The 19,851-nt window shown below is 35.4% G+C and overlaps 4 protein-coding genes across 18 annotated transcripts in view; 2 read left to right on the forward strand and 2 right to left on the reverse strand.

The window, feature by feature from the left end:
- Positions 1–19,851, reverse strand: part of LOC141404013 (phosphatase and actin regulator 1) — a 553,592-nt gene that overhangs the window by 353,038 nt on the left and 180,703 nt on the right. The gene's annotated exons all lie outside the window — the stretch shown is intronic.
- LOC141402076 (uncharacterized) lies at positions 1,136–2,183 on the reverse strand. Of its 2 annotated transcripts, XM_073982703.1 has the most exons (4): positions 2,102–2,183; positions 1,888–2,027; positions 1,516–1,582; positions 1,136–1,449 (listed from the first exon to the last, which is right to left on the reverse strand). In XM_073982703.1, the coding sequence occupies exons 3-4, from the start codon at positions 1,525–1,527 to the stop codon at positions 1,207–1,209; spliced, it is 255 nt and encodes an 84-aa protein (XP_073838804.1). In that variant the 5' UTR covers positions 1,528–1,582; positions 1,888–2,027; positions 2,102–2,183; the 3' UTR covers positions 1,136–1,206. The 2 variants fall into 2 exon arrangements, with proteins under 2 accessions (XP_073838804.1, XP_073838803.1); XM_073982702.1 differs by lacking the exons at positions 1,888–2,027; positions 2,102–2,183 and having other exon boundaries at positions 1,516–1,654.
- LOC141402075 (uncharacterized) lies at positions 10,924–11,461 on the forward strand. The gene is made up of 2 exons (XM_073982701.1): positions 10,924–10,996; positions 11,092–11,461. The coding sequence occupies exons 1-2, from the start codon at positions 10,985–10,987 to the stop codon at positions 11,344–11,346; spliced, it is 267 nt and encodes an 88-aa protein (XP_073838802.1). The 5' UTR covers positions 10,924–10,984; the 3' UTR covers positions 11,347–11,461.
- LOC141403364 (uncharacterized) lies at positions 17,158–17,625 on the forward strand. The gene is made up of 2 exons (XM_073985679.1): positions 17,158–17,198; positions 17,291–17,625. The coding sequence occupies exons 1-2, from the start codon at positions 17,187–17,189 to the stop codon at positions 17,543–17,545; spliced, it is 267 nt and encodes an 88-aa protein (XP_073841780.1). The 5' UTR covers positions 17,158–17,186; the 3' UTR covers positions 17,546–17,625.

Here is a 19,851-nt window from a genome sequence, read left to right on the forward strand (position 1 = left end):
GTAGATTTAGCCCGGTTTAAATGAGGCCATAAAATCCGAAGTGGATCTTACAGGACAAAACCCTACTTGGGTTTTTGTAGTCTAAATATGTTCTTTCAAAAAATGTATACTAGAAGTTGTTTGCATTTTCAGTGTTGCATAGTGTAACGGTACTTCTCAATTTTCGATATTTTTAATAAATTTATCGACCAAATTGGCTGAATTTTAAGGCGCAGGGTTCCCAGTGGGCATATAAATTTCTCGGTACGGTACCTCCCGATTTTCGGTATTTTGAAGATTTTACCTAAGTTTCTCGACCAAATTGGTTGAATATGCAGTGGACACGTTTTGCTATAGCGCCCATGCACTGGTACCGCCAGATTTTCCGTATTTTGAAGGCTTTAGCCACATTATCCATCCGAAATGACTGAAGTTTGGTGTTCAGTCTTCATATATTGTTGTGGAATTATTGAATACATCAAAATTGTGTCTTTAAATAATAGAATTTTCTTTAAAAAACGGCCCATTTTTTGTTAAAAATCTAAATTCCGATTTTGATTGTTCACCATTTTTTTTTAATTATATTTTTACAATTCCTTCGTTTAAAGATAATTAGGTACTTAATAAGCCCACAAAAATATATGATGATCGGTCCATTCGTTTTCTAACTTTAGTCGATTCCGCAAAACGCTTTGTTAAAATAGAGGGGGCAACCCCTTAATGAGGTGATCACTAAAAAAGATAAATAAAATGTTCAATTTCGATTTTAACGAAAAAATTACCGTTTTTAGTCCAAAAATCGGGCAATTTTTTTAATCTGTCTCGCTAAAGACAAGATTTTTTATGTATATAAAAAGCTCAGCAAAATATGTTAAGATCGGTCGGTCCATTCGTTTTCGAGCCATCGTTGGCACCGACTTCAAAAATGTCATTTCGAGAAAAGCACAACGGGATCTTCACTTTAAACGGTCATATGTCAGTCAATTTTGTTCCCATCGATTTCTCTATACAACCTGTACTTTAAAATAAACCAATATTTTTTTTCGATTTTTTGAAAGTAATAAGTAGAGGCAACCCCTTAACTGAGGTGAGAATATATAATCTCCGCAAACAAACAAACAGAATTCAAATAAATTTCTATTTTTGGGATAAATTTTATTTCATTTAAATCAAAAGCCATGTTCAAAACGTCTTTAACAATCCAGCAATAGCACTCATTCCCACAATTTATTTACGCAAGAAGTAAGAAGCGGCATAGGGATAGGTATATGCGGAAGCATAAGGAGCAGCTACATATGGTGAGGCATAGTAAGGAGCGGTATAGGCGGCAGTGTAGGGAGCTGTGTAGGCGGCAGTATAGGCAGCAGTGTAAGGAGCAGCAGCCACATAGGGAGCAGTGTAGGCCAGGGGAGCAACGATGCCAGGTTTAGCAGCAGCCAAGGCAACGACGGCCATCAAACACAAAGCGAACTAAAATAAATGGCAATAATTTTGTTATGACAATCCTTTATTGAACAAAGTTCTATTCTGACTTACGAATTTGAACATATTGGTGATTGTTTTTTTTTAGTTTGTTGTTGTTAACTAAATTGTTTTAATTAAACTGATAACAAATAATTTTTATTGTTTGCTATTTATACAAAACAAAAACTATAAATTGTTGTGGGATGCTCTGTGTTGTTTGCCAAAATTGCCCTAAGCCTATAAATCGTTCTTATATGTTTGTACGAAGGTATATGGGCCTATGAGTGTATGTGTGTGTTTATTTGTTTACACGAGTGCAAGTCTGTTTTTGGGCTTTTTTTTATTTATTGTCGTAATTACGGAAGGCGTTGGCAGAATTTAAATTAAAAATCGATTTTCATTGAATCAGTCAGTCTGTCAGCCAATGTGGACAAACAAGCTTACCATGAATGCTTGCCGTGGTCAGTTTCGTCGTGTCTGAATTTGACCATCGTCATAACCATCCACCAAACGTACATCGTTCGACAGGGGTTTATTGTGCCAATAACCCAGTGTCCAACAATCGATAACGACCAAGAACAAAACTGAAAACACCAATAACAACAACCACATGTTTAGTTCACAACAACAGCAGCAACAACAAATAACAAACATTTACCTAGTAGTGCGCTTCATCAACCCCTTCGGACAAGAGCTGAATATTGGCGATTCTTTCAAAGGCCTTTTTTGCTCATTGTTTGCCAAGTCTGTGATATTGGCGTTCTTGATATTTTTTTTAATCATCGTTTTGGGTTTTGCTTTTAGCCAAACAAAAAACAGTACGCTATAGATTTTGTGTATTCTCTTTACCGGTACAATTGCACAGCAAAATCGAGAGTGTATGTGTGAGTTTGCGTGTGTGTGATGTAAGCCAACATATCTGTGGATTTTTCACAGGCTTTAGCCAATTATGTCACTGGGTTTTCATGCTGAGATCCATTGTATTTTGTGTGTTCAGTTTTACTTTTGGCGATTAGTACATCATTTAAGAGTGAAATTGCAAGGCTACAGACTAGGTACAACATATGGTGTGCACATGACAGGATACAAAATGCATTGGAAAATCGGATGATATATTGGATCTTAAACTTTATTGAATTTATAAGAAGAAATTTCCTGTTGTTGCCCTAAATATTGATAGAAAAAGAGGCTACTTTTCAAATACAACCGGCACTCAATAGTTATACCCTACACCACAATGTGGAAAGGTTATTATAAGTTTATTTTTCCGAAAATTCATGTAACACCGCGAAATATTCGTCGTAGACCCCCCATGTGGTATACCTAAATTCACATCTAGACGAGATAGAGCGATTTTGAGATGTGTGTCCGTCCGTCCATTAAAAATTGTAATCAAACTCCAGGTCGCAATTATCGACCAATCGTCACGAAATTTTGTATGGAGGTCGGGTTCCCACCAGAATAGAAACGATTAGTTTTTGGTGGTGATCGTGAAATATTTAGGGGGTGAAATGGACCAAAAACAACATTTGTGTCCGATTTTGTAGCGGCTCCGTAGGTTACGAGTCGGATCGACGCGAAATTTTAAGTAAACTAAGTTTACGACACCGTGGTGCAATGGTATGCACACCCGCCTTGCACGTTGAAGGTCGTGGGTTCGATTCCCCGACCAAGCAACATCAAACAATTTTCAACGGTGGCAAAATGCCCCTCAGTAATGTTGGCGACATTTCCTGAGTATTTCAGCCATGTAAAACTTCTCTACAAGTGGTGTCTTAAGACACGCCGTTCCGACTCGGCGATAAACTGTAGGTCCCATATCATTGAGCTAATATGAATCGGGGTGCACTCATTGATGTGTTTGTGGAACAATTATAAGTTTACGACAAAGAAGAAGCTTGCAATTTAACATGATGATCAGATAATAATTAGCGAGTGAAATGGAAGATATGTTCCACCCTCGTGAATAATATTTAGAAGAGAAACTCTTGACCTTTCCATTGATGCCAATTATGCTGATGAAAAATTTGGTTTTGTTTGCAAGTGAAGTTGCTAGAGTTTAGGTAGTGCCAAAGAAATTCTCGATCAGAATGTTTCTTTGCGCACGTATCTATTTGAGCTAGCAATTGACACTTGGGTATAAAAAGTTTCTTGTTGAAAAACAAGAAACAAGGGAACTGATGAATATCTGTGGCGAGATCTGAAACTATAGTATTCCCTGCCTTACCCCTTGGTAAACATCGCCAATTTTTTCCCACTAATAAATTAAAGTTGTTTTAATAAAATATTAAAACAACGACTATGGGATTAAGCCTACCTATTTTGAAAAACAAAATAGAAGTCGTCATCCCAAACAAAAAACGCCAACCCTCCTAAGTAATTATTTTATTTATAATAATTTCCGTGAAAAACAGTGTTCAGAGGAAGTGGTGTATGGTATTACATGGTCGGCACCGTTAGACTGTAGCCATCTCTTACTTGTTTTTAAACTGCTTTTAAGGCTGAACTTTAATGTGGCTCATAGTTTACCAGCTAATACAAAGAAATTTATTTTAAACGTGATAAAAATAGTGATTATGATAATCCAAGCGGTAAATAGTTGGGAGTTATAGATACTCCTAAACTATAATTATGCTTAACCCTCATTGCATCAGGTTTTTAATTACATTTACACTCTTATTACGCCTTTTTGTAATAATAAAATCTATAGATTTCCGGAATCGAGCGTTTTTTTTTTTTTCAAAATAGAAAATGATAAAAAATCGTTTTATATTTGCTTAAGCTTAAACAAAAATACTTTCCTTTATTAAAAACTTTTCCAACGAAAATTTTATAATGCAAATAAACTTCCTTGCTTATGCTGAGTAATGTATGATTATTACAATATAAGTTTTTTATATAGACCTCCTTTTGTTCAATCAGTTGTTATACCTCAAATTGAATTAACTTTTATATTTTTGTTTTCTCTATGAATTAACTTTTTCTATAAATGAAAATGTATTTAACGGTACACATCAATGTGATGTTTACAATTCTTTATGGGGGATAATCCCATATCAAAAGCACACCACACATCGGTATGCCAAAATCCTAGATTTGCTTTAGACCTTTGTTTTCTCTCTGTCGCTCACTTTGCACACCAAATACCTTTCCAAGCGTTTAGTTTTATGAAAAGTAAACTGTAATGCTACGTACAACAGTAATCCTGGTAAAAAGGATACCACAACAACTCTTGAGTCTCATAAATAATGACACTCAAACACACACACACACTCACAACAACATGAGTGAGAATAAGAATGACTTAATACGAAAATTCGATTATTTCAAAGGATTTTTTTTAGAGTGACTAAGTTTTGAAAGAGTGGTAGTGACAATGTCGCAATTGGGAAAAATCATTTCAAAAAGGTTAAGAATCAAGACTACATACATATATTTTTAATTATAAAAATGGTGAAATTTTTTTTGAGAATTTTTAGTATTTACTGTTGGTAATTTAATTGGAATATTTTGAATATCAGATTTTAAAGAAATGGAAAAATATGTACATATATTCAAACAAGTACCCAACGGCTTTAATCGTGGTACAGACTACACTGCTACCACTGTAAGCTTTAACGGATCAACTAGGGATAGGTAAGTCGACTTTCGGTTAATCGATTAATCGACTATTTGCAGTAAAAAATCTAAAAATCGTAGTCGACTTTTGTCTGGAGGGAAAATCGCATAATCGATTATCTTGTGATCGATTTTCGAGTTTGCTCATAGATTGTGGACTTGGCGGTTTTACACTTTTGGCGGTTTTACAGTTTCAAAAGAAAACTCGAAAATCGACGAATAGTAGATTAAAATCGACGAATAGTAGATTATAATCGATCGAAAAATCGATTTTTGCTTGCCATTACCTATCCCTGGGATGAACATTTCTGTTAGGGAGATACTAAAGTTCTTCGACACCCCGGCTAATAATACCAGATAGCTTAAGGTTTTTTCATAAATACACATCGGCTACTTCAAAGCAATGTCTTAAAAGAAACTCAGAGAACTGGGAGAACAATATCGGCACAATCTGTATTTATTTAAAATGAAATGCCTCTGAAAACTATGTATAAATAATCTAAAGTTTTGCGAAATTTGGAGTTTATTAGATAGATGTTATGACCATGTAAAGAGTAGACAGCGGAATCCTATGCAAATACATATATGGTTAGGATGGTCGTAGAGAAAATCTGATTAGAAAGAAACTGATTAAAATGAGCACATGCAAAACTATATGCAAGGATGTCTGACCTGAACAATCCAAACAATCCTTAACCCGCCATAATCAGTTTAGACGACGTAATGAGAGAAAAATAAGCTCCAAAATGAAAGATCAATCAATCAATCATCTTTCCAAAATGAAAGAACAATATTGAAGAAACAAAAACTTTGGGGCTATTGGGAAGTATATTAAATGGCCATGCTACTCTACTACCAGAATGCTACTGCTATTACCAGAGCTGGGAGTAAGTCCAACAGAAATACAATATCACAAATTAGAAATGAGTAAAATTAGATTAAATCTTGATTATGACCACAAAGAAGTTGTTTGTCCATTCCGACCCTAGCATTTTACCTCGCCAGTCAATAGGATTCTTCCTCTCTGGGAGCAACATCTTTATAAGGATCCGATCGAAATTAAAATCTGTAGCGTGATTACGAATGAAATAACTCGAATGTAAAATGGAATGATTTGTCATATATGTTTCCATAAACAATTTCTCAAACAAACCTCTTTGAAATGATTTTATTATTTTTCGTAATTATTTTCTACTTGAGGTTATTTTTATGGAATCACCTTAGGTGTACGATTTTATTAAAGCTTAAATCGACACCTCCAAATAATAGTATGCTAAGTCTAAAAAGTGAGTTTTGCAGGAGAAGCTCTCAAAGTTTGAAAATTTTTTTGAACTTCAGTACTATGCTAAGTCAATATTTGTTTATAAATTTTGTTCGGATTGACCGATCATTACCAAAATTAGACAGAGTTTAAGTTAAATGACGTTCGACATCTCCAAATAATAGTTTGCTAATTCTGAAAAGCGAGTTTTGCAGGACAAGCTCTAAAAGTTTGGAAATTTCTTTGACCTTCAGTAATATGCTAAATAAATATTTGCTTATAACTTCTGTTCGGATTGGCCGATCATTACCAAAATTTGACAGAATTTAAGTTAAAGGACGTTAAATATAAAAATGTAAAGAACTTGAAAACATGCTAAGTCGACTTAGCATACTATTGTTTGGAGGCGTCGAAATAAAAACTCATAAAAATATGGTACCGAGAAACGAAGTCGTAGTCATCACCCAAATTGAGCTCTACACCTTCTTCACATGTAATTCGATATATTTCAATTGTAATTTGAAAATTTCATTTGTAATTCGAATTTTTTTCATTTGTAATTACATCTGAAAAAAGTGTAGTGCATGTTGAAAATAAAATTCGAATATATTTTTTTTAATGAATTGGTTACCACCGTGGTTGCAGCCGTGGTAGTATGCACATACGCCTTGCACGCTAAAGGTCCGGGGTTCGATTTCCATTGAGCCAATATGAATATGCATTCATTGAGAGAAATCTGTCTTATCCCTTCTGGGACGTTTGTAGAACAATCATTATTATTTTTAATGAAGACGACAGCGTATGTACTTAGGTGATGACTTTTATACAATAGGGTGACGACATTTGGAATCACCTTCTATTTAAGATATTACCTAGTCTTAAGGGGTTACCTCTACATATCACTTTAAAGAAATCGAAAAAAAGGTATTGGTTTATAGGTAATATAGAGAAGTCGATCAGCGAAAAATAGGCTGAGATATGACCGTTCAAAGTGAAGAACCCATTGTGTTTTGTGTGTAAAGGCTCAACTAAAAACCCGTTTTTCTCGAAATGACATTTTTGAAGTCGGTCCCAAGTATAGCTCGGACACGAATGGATCGATCTTCATATATTTTGGTGAGCTTTTTAAATTCCTAAAAATCTTGCATTTAAGCGAGACAGATTTTTACAAAAAATTAACAAAAAAGGTCAATTTTGTAAAGTAGATTTTTTAAAATTCTGTTTCGCTTATAGACAAGATTATTAGGTTCTTAAAACGCCCACAAAAATATATGTAGATTTTTCGAAGACTTTTCTAGCTACCGTTGAAAATGCTTTTACAAAAAAAGGATTTCGCATTTAGTCATTTACCACAAAACTATGTAATATTATTTCTTGTTGTGTTATTAGGACGAAGGTCATTATTTATGAAATTTTTTAATTATTTGAATTAATCGAGCTAAAATGGCCTAAGGAGTTTTGTATTGAAAACAATTTCAACCACAAATATTCCAAAAGATGTACTCTTTCAGACGAAAGAAAGAAACTTAAAAATATTGATAGTTTTTTTTTTAATTCATGAAAAATTATTTTTTTTTGTCTGCACAACTAGTGATTTCCCACTCAAATAAAACCTCATAAAAATATGATACAGGGGTACGAAATTGTAAAAAAGTCATCACCGTCCTCTTCATATTTGCCGACATTCAACATCAACGTTCAGAATAGTCCATGGAATTTTTCCCAAACACAAGCCCTATTTATTCACCTCGATACTGAGGTATATGTAGTTATTAACTACTTCAACATGTTCGATTGTCACAATCGATCCGAGGATAAATAACGTGTTCACCATTTATTGCCTCAGTTACAGCTGATGAAGCTCGACTCATAACGTCAGGGTCATGGGCATAAGCGATTGGCCATGTTCTCCATTTTGTATCTCTTGACAACAATATTGCTGTCTAGCTTTGCGGGGATACCAATTTCAAACATGAAAAGAAACACCTTTGGAGCAGCAAAAGAAAATAAAGTGTCCTTTTATTTCTTTTTGAACTTTTTCGCAAGGTGAAGATTTGGTCTCCCTGGTCCAGTTCCAAGGTCCATGGCATTGAAGTCTTGATGTGAACTCGCCATATGATACTAGGATCTAATCATTGGATATAATTCCTTTTGTGATAACTAGCTGGAGCATACAACCCAAAACGTATTGCTTCTGATGCTAAACTGTTTGCAGATGAGCCATCAACCCCCGGATTACCGCTGCCTTGTCCTCATTCTGGATGTAGTGTTTTTATACCCTACACCACACTGTGGTAAGGGGTATTATGTCTTTGTGCATTTGTATGTAACATACAAAAGGAAGCGAAATAGACCCATAGTTCCTTTTGGGGATATACATATAATCACTTTCTGAGTCGATTTATGCATGTCCGTCTGTCCATGTATTTTTGTTCGCAACGTACAGATCGCATTTTTTGTCCGATTCAGCTGAAAATTGGGGACTAAAATTTTTTTAGCCATAGGACGAACGCCATTACTTTTGGTGAAAATCGGTTCAGATTTGGATATAGCTCCCATATATATTTTCGCCCGATTACACGTATTTGCTGCACCAAACACGCTATATACGTCCGATATTGATTCGGTCTACAAATAAGTGTGCTAAACTATATCGAAATCGGTTCAGATTTGGATATAGCTCTCATATATATTTTCGGCCGATTTCACGTATTTTCTGTACCTCACATGCTATATATGTCCGATTTCGATGAAATTTGGAATGTTGTACTGAATTCGGTCTAGAAATAAATGTGCCAAATTATATCGAAATCGGTTCAGATTTGGATATAGCTCCCAAATATATTTTCGCCCGATTTCACGTATTTGCTATACCAAACACGCTATATACGTCCGATTTTTATGAAATTTGGAATGTTGTACTGAATTCGGTCTAGAAATAAGTGTCCTAAATTATATCCAAATCGGTTCAGATTTGGATATAGCTCCCATATATATTTTCGGCCGATTTCACGTATTTGCTGCACCAAACACGCTATATAAGTCCGATTTCAATGATATTCGGAATTTGTGACTGAATTCGGTCTGGAAATAAATGTGCCTAATTATATCGAAATCGGTTAAGATCTGGATATAGCTCCGATTTATATTTTACATATTCACAGTGGTGTAGGGTATCATATAGTCGGCCCCGCCCGACTTTGATCCTTTCCTTACTGGTTTATAACAGGAAAAAAGAGATATTTTAAGAACTCAGTGAAATCAAAGATTGTACTAAATTTATGACTAACACAAAATACATTGTTATATGAATAATATATATTTGCAACATAGTTACAATACCAACTAGGTTCTTAAAATATATTTTTCCCGTGACCATATTTTTTTCGAGTGTATGTTAGCTTGGATACCATTGCCCACACACTCACACTAACATAGCATAATATGTACCTATATTTATGTCCCCAAAAAATTGTTTTTGTTCCATATCAAACGTGACATAAGGCTGACAGGTATTCTCTTCAGTGGTAAAGGACTTAAGTTTGATGAAGATTATTTGGTATTACAATAAATTTACATTCAAAGTTTTCTTCCAAAAGTAAATATTTATGGATGGGTGCGATAGTTGTTTGGATGTCTGCATCAAGTCAAACCATAGAAAAATTCTTTGTTTGGAAAATAAGAAACAGAGAGGAGAAGAAATTGATGCGGATGGCTAAGGTTTAGAAACAATTATTTGTTATGATTATGGGAATATAACACCAATCATGGACAGGCTACTAAATGATGCTGTGCAGATGGACGATGTAATGATTTCGAGATGTGAAATTAAGGAACACATTTAGAACATGAAGAGACAGAAGAAATTCTGGACAATTACAGGTTTAAATTAAAAGTCGAGCACACACTTCGACTTACGACATCAAAAGTTTTGACATTATGCAATCATATCAAAAAACAGCGTGCAGAAATAATTTCATTAAAAACGATATTAAAAGGAGAACTATTTTTCCAATGAAACACTTCTTTCCACACTCCACTTTCGAAGTGTTGTCGAAGAATATTGTTAAAACTTTATAGAACTCCACACTATTGACAAGCCATTAATATTCACTACCTGATATAAACAAAAATAAATTAGAATAAGAATTTGGAAATAATTACAAAACGTTTCCAGAATACACAATTTCGGAGGTTATAACTTGCAGTGTGTCGTAGCCAATAAAAAAAATAAAACAAACTAAACAAATAAAAATAAACAATAAAATCAAAACACTAGAACAAGAAAGCGTTCCATAGCAAAACGTGCACAACAAACGCTTGATTGGTACGTGTCGCTGTCAAAAAATATTGAAAACGAAATGAATTTTTGGAGGTGGAAACATTTAGCCTAGACTAGAGAGAACACAGTTGGCAGCCGTCTGCCATCTGTACACAATTGTCCCCTTATCTATCGAATATTGACCTTAGTGCTGACAACACGTCCATGTCAGTTTTGCATATCGCCCAAAAGCGTAGCAGCCAGACGTGCATACTCACAGCCAAGTTAGTTAGAATTTTGCCAGCAATTGTTTTTTCCTATATAAACTAGAAATTGTTAGCGATTTGTTATCAGTTCAATACGTTCTGCAAACAAACACACAACAAACCAACCAAATCAAAATGTTCAAATTCGTAAGTTCTCGACTGATCGTTTTAATCTTAACAATGAATAAAGGATAAAATAAGTGGATAGGAAAACTAATTTTATTTGTATGTTTTTCTCACAGTTCGCTTTGTGCTTGATGGCTGTTGTTGCCTTGGCTGCTGCTAAACCCGGCATTGTCGCTCCTTTGGCTTATACCGCTCCCGTTGTAGCTGCTGCTCCTTACACAGCTGCCTACACTGCTGCTTACACCGCCCCCTACACAGCTGCCTATACCGCTCCTTACTACTCAGCCGCCTATACTTCACCCTATGTTGCCGCTCCTTATGCTAGCGCCTACACTTATCCTTATGCTGCTTCCTACTTCTTACGCAAATAGATTAGCTTTAAGGATTTGAAGATTTGAACGGATATTGTTTTTGTTTTATTTGTTGACATTATTGAAAGAAAAAACGAAAAGCTTAATAAAAAACTATGAACCCTTTTTAATGAAACCCAAAAAATATCTTATTTCGTTATAACATAAATTGTCATACTAAAGACATGAGCAGATTAGAAAATGACAAATACTTTAGCACAACTGCGTACTTCACAAACAAAAAATTGTGTGGAACATAAATTTTTTGAAGGTTATTTACTTCACATTTATTCCCGACCTCTTTTACCTTGCAGTGTGCAGGTGTTAACAAATACTTTTCAAATTTGCTCACGGTGCGCCTTAACTAATTTTAAATGGAAGGTGCTTACACCTGGGAAGTTTTTGAAGATTCTGAAACTAGAATGCTCAAAGATGACAAATATCAAGAAACAAAAAAAATCGCCGGAGGGATTTTCAAATAAATCGCGATTTAAGTTTACATTTTTAGGGGTTCTTTAGGTTTTTACGATTTTGCTTAAAAACCGCGAGTCCTATGTAAATGGGCCTAAAAAAATTTTGTAGCCGTGAAAATTCTCCACAAGATTGACCTGTATAATATCTTCTTAGGTTTTACCGTTTTTTGAGATATAGAAGTACAAATTGTGACAATGCACTGACTGTATCGCCCCCTTATTAAACAATGACATTACTGCAATTTCCCAAATTAAACGTATATATCTTGAAAATGGTAAAACCTAGGAAAAAATAAAACATCTAATCTTGTAGAGAATTTTCTGAGCTTCAACATTTTCTTTAGTCTCAGTTTGATATGACTTGCGGTTTCCAAGCAAAATCTTGAAGATTTAAGATAAAAACCTAAAAATTCGAACAGAACCTCTATATCTCAAAAATGGTAAAACCTACGAAAAAACTTAAAGGTCAGTCTTGTAGAGAATTTTCACAGCCACAACATTTTCTTTAGACTCATTTCGATACGACTTGCGGTTTCCAAGCAAAATCGTGAAAACCCAAAAAAAACCTAAAATTGTGAATTTTGATCGCGATTTATTTAAAAATCCCTCCGGCAATTTTTTCTGATTTTTTATTTTTCTTATCTATAAACCTTGCTGTTTCAGAATCAGCGAAATCTTCCCATATGTAAGCGGTTTTCATCAAAAGTTAGTTAAGGCGCACTGAGCATGATATTGTTTTATAAGGAGGGGATACAGTCAGTGCATTGTCTCAATTTGAACTTCTATATCTCAAAAACGGTAAAACCTACGAAAATATCATAAAGGTCAATCTTGTGAAGAATTTTCACAGCTACAACATTTTCCTTATGCCTATTTACATAGGACTCGCGGTTTCCAAGCAAAATCGTGAAAACCTAAAAACCCCTAAAATGTGAATTTAAATCGCGATTTATTTGAAAATCGCTCCGGCGATTTTTTTGTTTCTTGAGATTTCTCATCTATGAGCATTCTAGTTTCAGAATCTGCAAAAACTTCCTAGGTGTAAGCACCTTCCATTTAAATTTGGTTAAAGCACACCGGGTGCTCTGTTTTGATCCGAAGCTACGGTGGGTTCTATTATTATTTTTAATACGTTATGAACTGTGTCCATTCAGGGTTCCTTCTTCTTTTTTTGCATTGTGGTCTTTTGACCTTGGAATACCATTTATGTCGACTTTGATTTGGCATTAAAAAATTTTAAATAATTCTTTAAAAGTGGGGATTTTTGTTCGAATATGTGTCCCCAGCGTTTAATAAATAAATACTTCTACTTAACGTCTGGTCTAAAAGAAAACCGAAATTTTTATTTGAAATGTTTGCCTATTAGGGCGATGATCATTTTTAATATTAATTTTAATTAGTTTCTCGTTAGAGTCGAGCTTAATGACCAATGATGCAAGTGAAAAAGCAAAACCGAAGATGCGAACCCACACACCCACCACTATGTGAAATGTTTCGCCTTTGGTGAGGCTCATCGAACATATCGGCTGTGGAGCGGCTTCGCTATCATCTATCTTTTCCTCTTTCGGCCGCTCTAGAGCCGATATTTCTGAGAAATATGTCACATAGTGGTGGTTGTGTGGGTTCGAATCTGAAACTGATTTCGTCCAAACATATTTGGTGTGCAAAAACATTATTTCGATGTGGTACATTTTTATACCCTCAGCATTTATGCTAACGAGGGTAATTTGTGCGCACGATAAGTCTTGAGGGGAGTAACGGATTTGCACGTCGTGAAATTTCTACCAGGCTTAGATGAGGTTCCAATATGGATTCAATCGGTCCACTCCTTCGCGCACGATAACTCTTGAAGGGAGTGACCGATTTGGTCCATACTTAAGGTTCGAATATGGTCTATATTTGTCCACTTGATTTTTATTCGCTGCCTCAATTACGACAGTAAAAGCTTTTTTCAGGGGCAAGTTCATATTTTCTTGAGAAAATAGCCCGAACGCTGTAAAAAAAACTCCTATGGCACCATATGTAGTGGTTGGAGCGCACGATAACTCTCTAACTGATCAACCGATGTGGTCCATACTTAGTGTTAGTTCGAAGATGGGCAATACCGGTCCACAACTTCCGGTGCTTCCCCCCAATATTTAAAATGGTATGCACGACATGTCGTGAACGTGGCAACCAATTTCGTCCACGATAACTCTTGAAGGGAGTGACCGATTTGGTCCATACTTAAGGTTCGAATATGGTCTATATTTGTCCACTTGATTTTTATTGAAGCCACTTGCATTCGCTGCCTCAATTACGACGGTAAAAGCTTTTTTCAGGGGCAAGTTCATATTTTCTTGAGAAAATAGCCCGAACGCTGTAAAAAAAACTCCTATGGCACCATATGTAGTGGTTGGAGCGCACGATAACTCTCTAACTGATCAACCGATGTGGTCCATACTTAGTGTTAGTTCGAAGATGGGCAATACCGGTCCACAACTTCCGGTGCTTCCCCCCAATATTTAAAATGGTATGCACGACATGTCGTGAACGTGGCAACCAATTTCGTCCACGATAACTCTTGAAGGGAGTGACCGATGTGGTCCATACTTAAGGTTCGAATATGGTCTATATTTGTCCACTTGATTTTTATTGAAGCCACTTGCATTCGCTGCCTCAATTACGACGGTAAAAGCTTTTTCAGGGGCAAGTTCATATTTTCTTGAGAAAATAGCCCGAACGCTGTAAAAAAACTCCTATGGCACCATATGTAGTGGTTGGAGCGCACGATAACTCTCTAACTGATCAACCGATGTGGTCCATACTTAGTGTTATTTCGAAGATGGGCAATACCGGTCCACAACTTCCGGTGCTTCCCCCCAATATTTAAAAAATGTCACTAAAATGGTATACACGACATGTCGTGAACGTGGCAACCAATTTCGTCCAAACTTTGGACCCCTAATATTTTGTCCAGATTTAGTTTAATTCCTAATATGGCCCATATCGGTCCCCTATTTAGGGTACCTCCCCCGCAAAAGTTCAACGTTTGTGTCTAAGTGTAGTTTAGGGTCTGTTCGGAGATCCTTTGGAAATGTACTATGATGCTGTTCTTTGTTGTCCTGTTTACAGCGATATAATGTTTTCCGTGGACAAGTCCATGCTTCCTGGCATACTGGTCCAAAATTTATACGATGACCCACTGAAATGACTAGTGGGCGCGAAAGATATGACTCCCAAAAAAAGCTCCACTTCCATAATGGACTTTGTCGGTCCATTCCTTCAAGTACCTCCTCCGCAACAATTTGAAATTTAATCCTAATCCATATTTTTGTCGGCAAGTCCAAATGTCCAAAAAGGGCCATAAGATAAAAAAAAGACCCTAAATACATTATCTGTCCATAGATGAATGTTTCAATTCACATAAATATGTCGGCAAAGCCGGCTAATACTTTCTTACATGTTCAACTATCAAAGTATATGTAAAGACATAGCTGCTAGAGGAGAAGATTTATTACGTTATAGAGATTTCCTTATAAAGAGACTATTTGGTGTAACAATTCATTTTTTTATAAAAAGATTCGTTATAGAGGTGTTGGATATAGATAAATCTGACTATACATCATAGTTTAATTTTATATTCCAAAACAGGGACGAATGTGTAATTTTCTTCCAGTGCAGTGTCCATAGAATAACTAGTTATTCTAGTTGTTACTGAATAACTAGTTATTCAGTACAACATGCCCTTGTTAAAATAATGGGTAAGTAGAGGGTACCCTAAGGAATGGACCGATAGGGCCCACTTTTGAACATAAACTAAGTTTGGACAAACTATTTAGAGATCCAAAGTTTGGCCCACATCGGTTGCTCCGTTTATAGGATATTGCGTGTACCATTTTAGAGAATATGTTTGAACTTTTTTGGACAGGTATCGGAAGGAGTAGACCTATAAACACCACTTTCGAATTTAATATTCGAAGAAATATTACGATATGCAAAGTGTGAACAAACGCAGTATTCGGTTCGAGAGTTGTCGTGCACTACACTACACATGCACTTGCCACTCAAAAAACTGGTACCATCGTAAAGTGGGTTTTGAGCGCAACATGTTTCAAGAAAAATCAAAACGATTCGAGAGGAGGTCCTAAACTGCACTTTTCCAAAATTTTGCGTGGGAGGTATCAGAAGGAGTTGACATACATATATAGTCCATATTCCAACGGGATGTATGTCTCGTAGAAATATTACTATCTCAAAGTATGGATCAAGTTGGTTTCTGCCTTCGAGAGTTTTTTGGGGGGAGGTACCCATAGGAGTGGCCCGATATGGCCCATCTTAGAACTTGTTTTTTTATTTGCGCAAAATACTATGGCTGCCAAAATTTAGACCGAATCGGTTCATCCGTTCGATAGTGCGCTCCATCCGCTACACATGGGGCCATAGCGGGTTTTTACAGCTTTCTGGCCATTTTATCAGGAAGTATGGACTTGTCCCTGAAAAAAAACCTGTGCCGCCGTAAATGGGACGGCCGGCTAATTCAAGTCGTTACAAGAAAAATCAAAACGTTCCGATATGAGGTCTTAAACTGCTCTTTTCCGATATTTTGTTTGGTTGACACCCGAAAGAGTGGATCGAAATAGTCTATATTGGAACTTGATCTATGCCTGATAGAAACATCACGATGTGCGAAGTATAAATCACATCGGTGGGTCCCTTCGAGAGTTATCGTGCGCATAATTTTTGCTACAAATTTTAACGTTTGTGGAGGTAGGCACCCGGGGGAGTGAATCGATTTCGCCCATCTTCGAAATTAAACTAAGCTTGGGCAACAGATTGCGAAAGCCAAATTTTGGGCCAAATCGATTAATCAGTTCTAGAGTTATCGTGCACTTCAGCCAGCCAGACAGATAGACCGACGAGCATTGCTAAAAGGACTTCAAACGGATTTAGTCCAAACATACTTGGGGTCTAAAACCATTATTTCGATGAGGCACATTTTGCCCTCATGAAAGTGTATATACCCTCGCTATCATAAATGCGAGGTACAAAAACAAAATCAAAACAAACAACTGAAAATTTTTGGTGTGCTTCAAACTTACACGACAGTATGGTTGAAACGTGCAGTCACTGAAACTGATGGACATAAACATTTCGGGTCATCATTTTACGAACAGTTGTTCCAACTACTTAATGCACGTTTTAATAAAGTGTGGACTTTGAATTTAGATAAATACATACATACATGTGTACATACAAATTTGCATATCGAAAAAAAAAAACGAAAAATAAATTACAAAAAGATTTATGCCAACAATTATTTTAGTATAAAACCTAGACATTTTTAACGAGCTATTATCAGTTCAATACGTTCTGCAAACAAACACACAACAAACAAACAAAATCAAAATGTTCAAATTAGTAAGTTTTTAAAAGAATTGTGCTTACTATCAAAAGATATTTGATAAAGTAGATGACAAAACCTAATAATTTCTTCACATTATTTTCTACAGTTCGCTTTGTGCTTGATGGCTGTTGTTGCCTTGGCTGCTGCTAAACCCGGAATTGTTGCTCCTTTGGCTTATACAGCCCCCGTAGTTGCTGCTGCTCCTTACACAGCTGCCTACACTGCCGCTTATGCCGCTCCTTACACTGCTGCCTATACCGCTCCTTACTACTCTGCTGCCTATACTGCCCCCTATGTTGCTGCCCCTTATGCTAGCGCCTACACTTATCCTTATGCTGCTTCCTACTTCTTGCGCAAATAGATTGGATATAAGGATTTAAAGGGAGATGAACGGAAATTGTTTTTGTTATATTTGTTGACTATTAAAAACGAAAAAATAAATATTATGAACCATTTTAAATGAAACAAAAAATATACATATTTTTTATAACTTTTGATACACAAGTATTTGTAGTTAAATTTGCAAACATCAGTGGTCAGCTTGAAGTTTAAGGTGGCCAACGAATTGATTGATGTTTGGGTATAAAAAGATTTTTGTTGAAGAAGTTATTGAAAAATAACTTCGGTGGAGAATATCCACAAACAAGAAACAAGTGAACTGATGAGATCCCTGGGCGAGGATCGAAACTAGTCTTCACTGCTTTACCCCTTGGTTGTTTTAAAATATTAAAACATCAACAATGGGATTAAGCAAGACTATTTTAAATAAAGGTAAAATATATTTTCAAATGAACAGGGGGACCTCTGCCAATTTAAAGTTCAATGATACGGGACTTCCTTTATATAATCACGTCGAATGTGGAAAGGTTAATGGATTCACAACGCCGTTCCATCGCACATTGCAAAGCAAAGCAAATTTTGAAGTATGTACATGAAATTGAAAATATTTTATCACTCTCTTTGGATAATTGTCGTCCTGTCAAACTGCCGAGAAACTCCAAATTTATGAAAATATTGCGATATTTTGCTTAAAAAATCGAAAATCTATTTTTTATGCGATTTATTTTAGAACAAGTAAAAAAAAATATCAGCCTATGTGAATTGAGTGAAACAACCGAAATAATTTTCCATAAAAATTAAAGCTTTTTGGGCGATTTCAAAATGATGTGGCTTTTTTACAAGTAGGAAGTTGCCGACAAAAATATCAAAACTGGTGTATTTATCTTAACGATTGTGGAGTAGATAATTGAAGGAATGAATCAACAAAGTCTATTTTAGACATGGATATTATTTTGGGAATCATTCCCGCCCCCACCAGTCGTTTTAGTTGGTCATCGTTGAATTTATAGATCGGAAAACATAATATCGTTGTAAACAGGACCTCAAGGAGTATCTTCGGTAAAAATTGAAAATTATCCTCTTGGAACTTGTCGTAGTTTTGAAATAAATATTTCGGTGGTAAATTTTCCGCCAAATCGGGATAGTCCAGTTGTAAGTTATCGTTCTCATCAGTAATTTAAGTTGGTGCCGTCTAGAGTTTAGAGTTTTTGATCCATTATCCGAGGAAGAATGGACTTTTATGGAAAACCTCAATACATAAATCTGCAGCAAACTTGATTGAAAAATGCATTTGATACATAAAAACGGTTACATGAGAGCTATAGGAAACAACGGGCCTATATGGTCCATATTCATAATCATATTGATCGTATTTTAGTAATTTACGTATTTTACATTAAAAGTTATTATTAACACTTTGTGATCCGACGTTGCCTGTGGCTACTTTGCATGTTTGTGTATGCATATTTCCCACGCCGTTTGAGATATTTATATATATACTAAGTGGGTGTCGGTAGATTGATTTCAGAATAATAAAAAAATGAAAAGCACTATAAAATAAATAACTAAATTGACGAAGTTATGCTTGTTTAAGTATTAGTAGTCGAGTAAAAATTTGGACATGATATATTTTATTTATTTTAAATGAATTGAATAATTGCAGCCAACATTTTTGGAAAAATCTTACTGAGATGTTAGTCTAATAAAATAAAAACAAAAAACGTAAAATTTACAGTTGCAATCAGTAGTTATAATTTTTGGAAATTTGGAAGTTGCCTGTGGACAACATTCGGCTATTGTGGTAATAAAGTGGTTACATTAGTGCAAGATGAAAATGCTGGTTAATGGTATTCAATGAAGTACAAAGGGTCGTTGGGTCATTCGGGCTTGTGAAAAATCTTGTATTTATAATTAAATGAAAAAAGGTAGAGGAAAACAACAATAACAATCTTGTATTTATATTATTATTCCAAGATTGAACTTGAATTAAGAGGAGATATCCACATGTTACATATTACATGTTAGGGATTTGTAAGATATCAAGTGGATATCTGCTCAAATATCGCTGATGATAACACAGTGATACAAAAGCTGACAATAACAAAATGTGCAGGGTTTCTGATGCATAAATTCGGTTTTGTGGGAGTCCATGGAAAACTAAAATACCTTTGGTTTCTTTAGGTCACTTCGTTTTTTTTTTTTTGATTTTGTAACGATAAATGTAGTTAAAAATGGGGTATTTTGATTTTTTTCCACAACGGATTTCTACAATTGTTTTTTCCTTTAAAAAATGTCTTTCGAACAAGCCATAGCTTAACAAATCGGTTA

This window comes from Musca autumnalis, unplaced genomic scaffold (genome assembly GCF_047663935.1).
Source record: "Musca autumnalis isolate F117 unplaced genomic scaffold, ASM4766393v1 scaffold_4, whole genome shotgun sequence".
NCBI lineage: Eukaryota > Metazoa > Arthropoda > Insecta > Diptera > Muscidae > Musca > Musca autumnalis.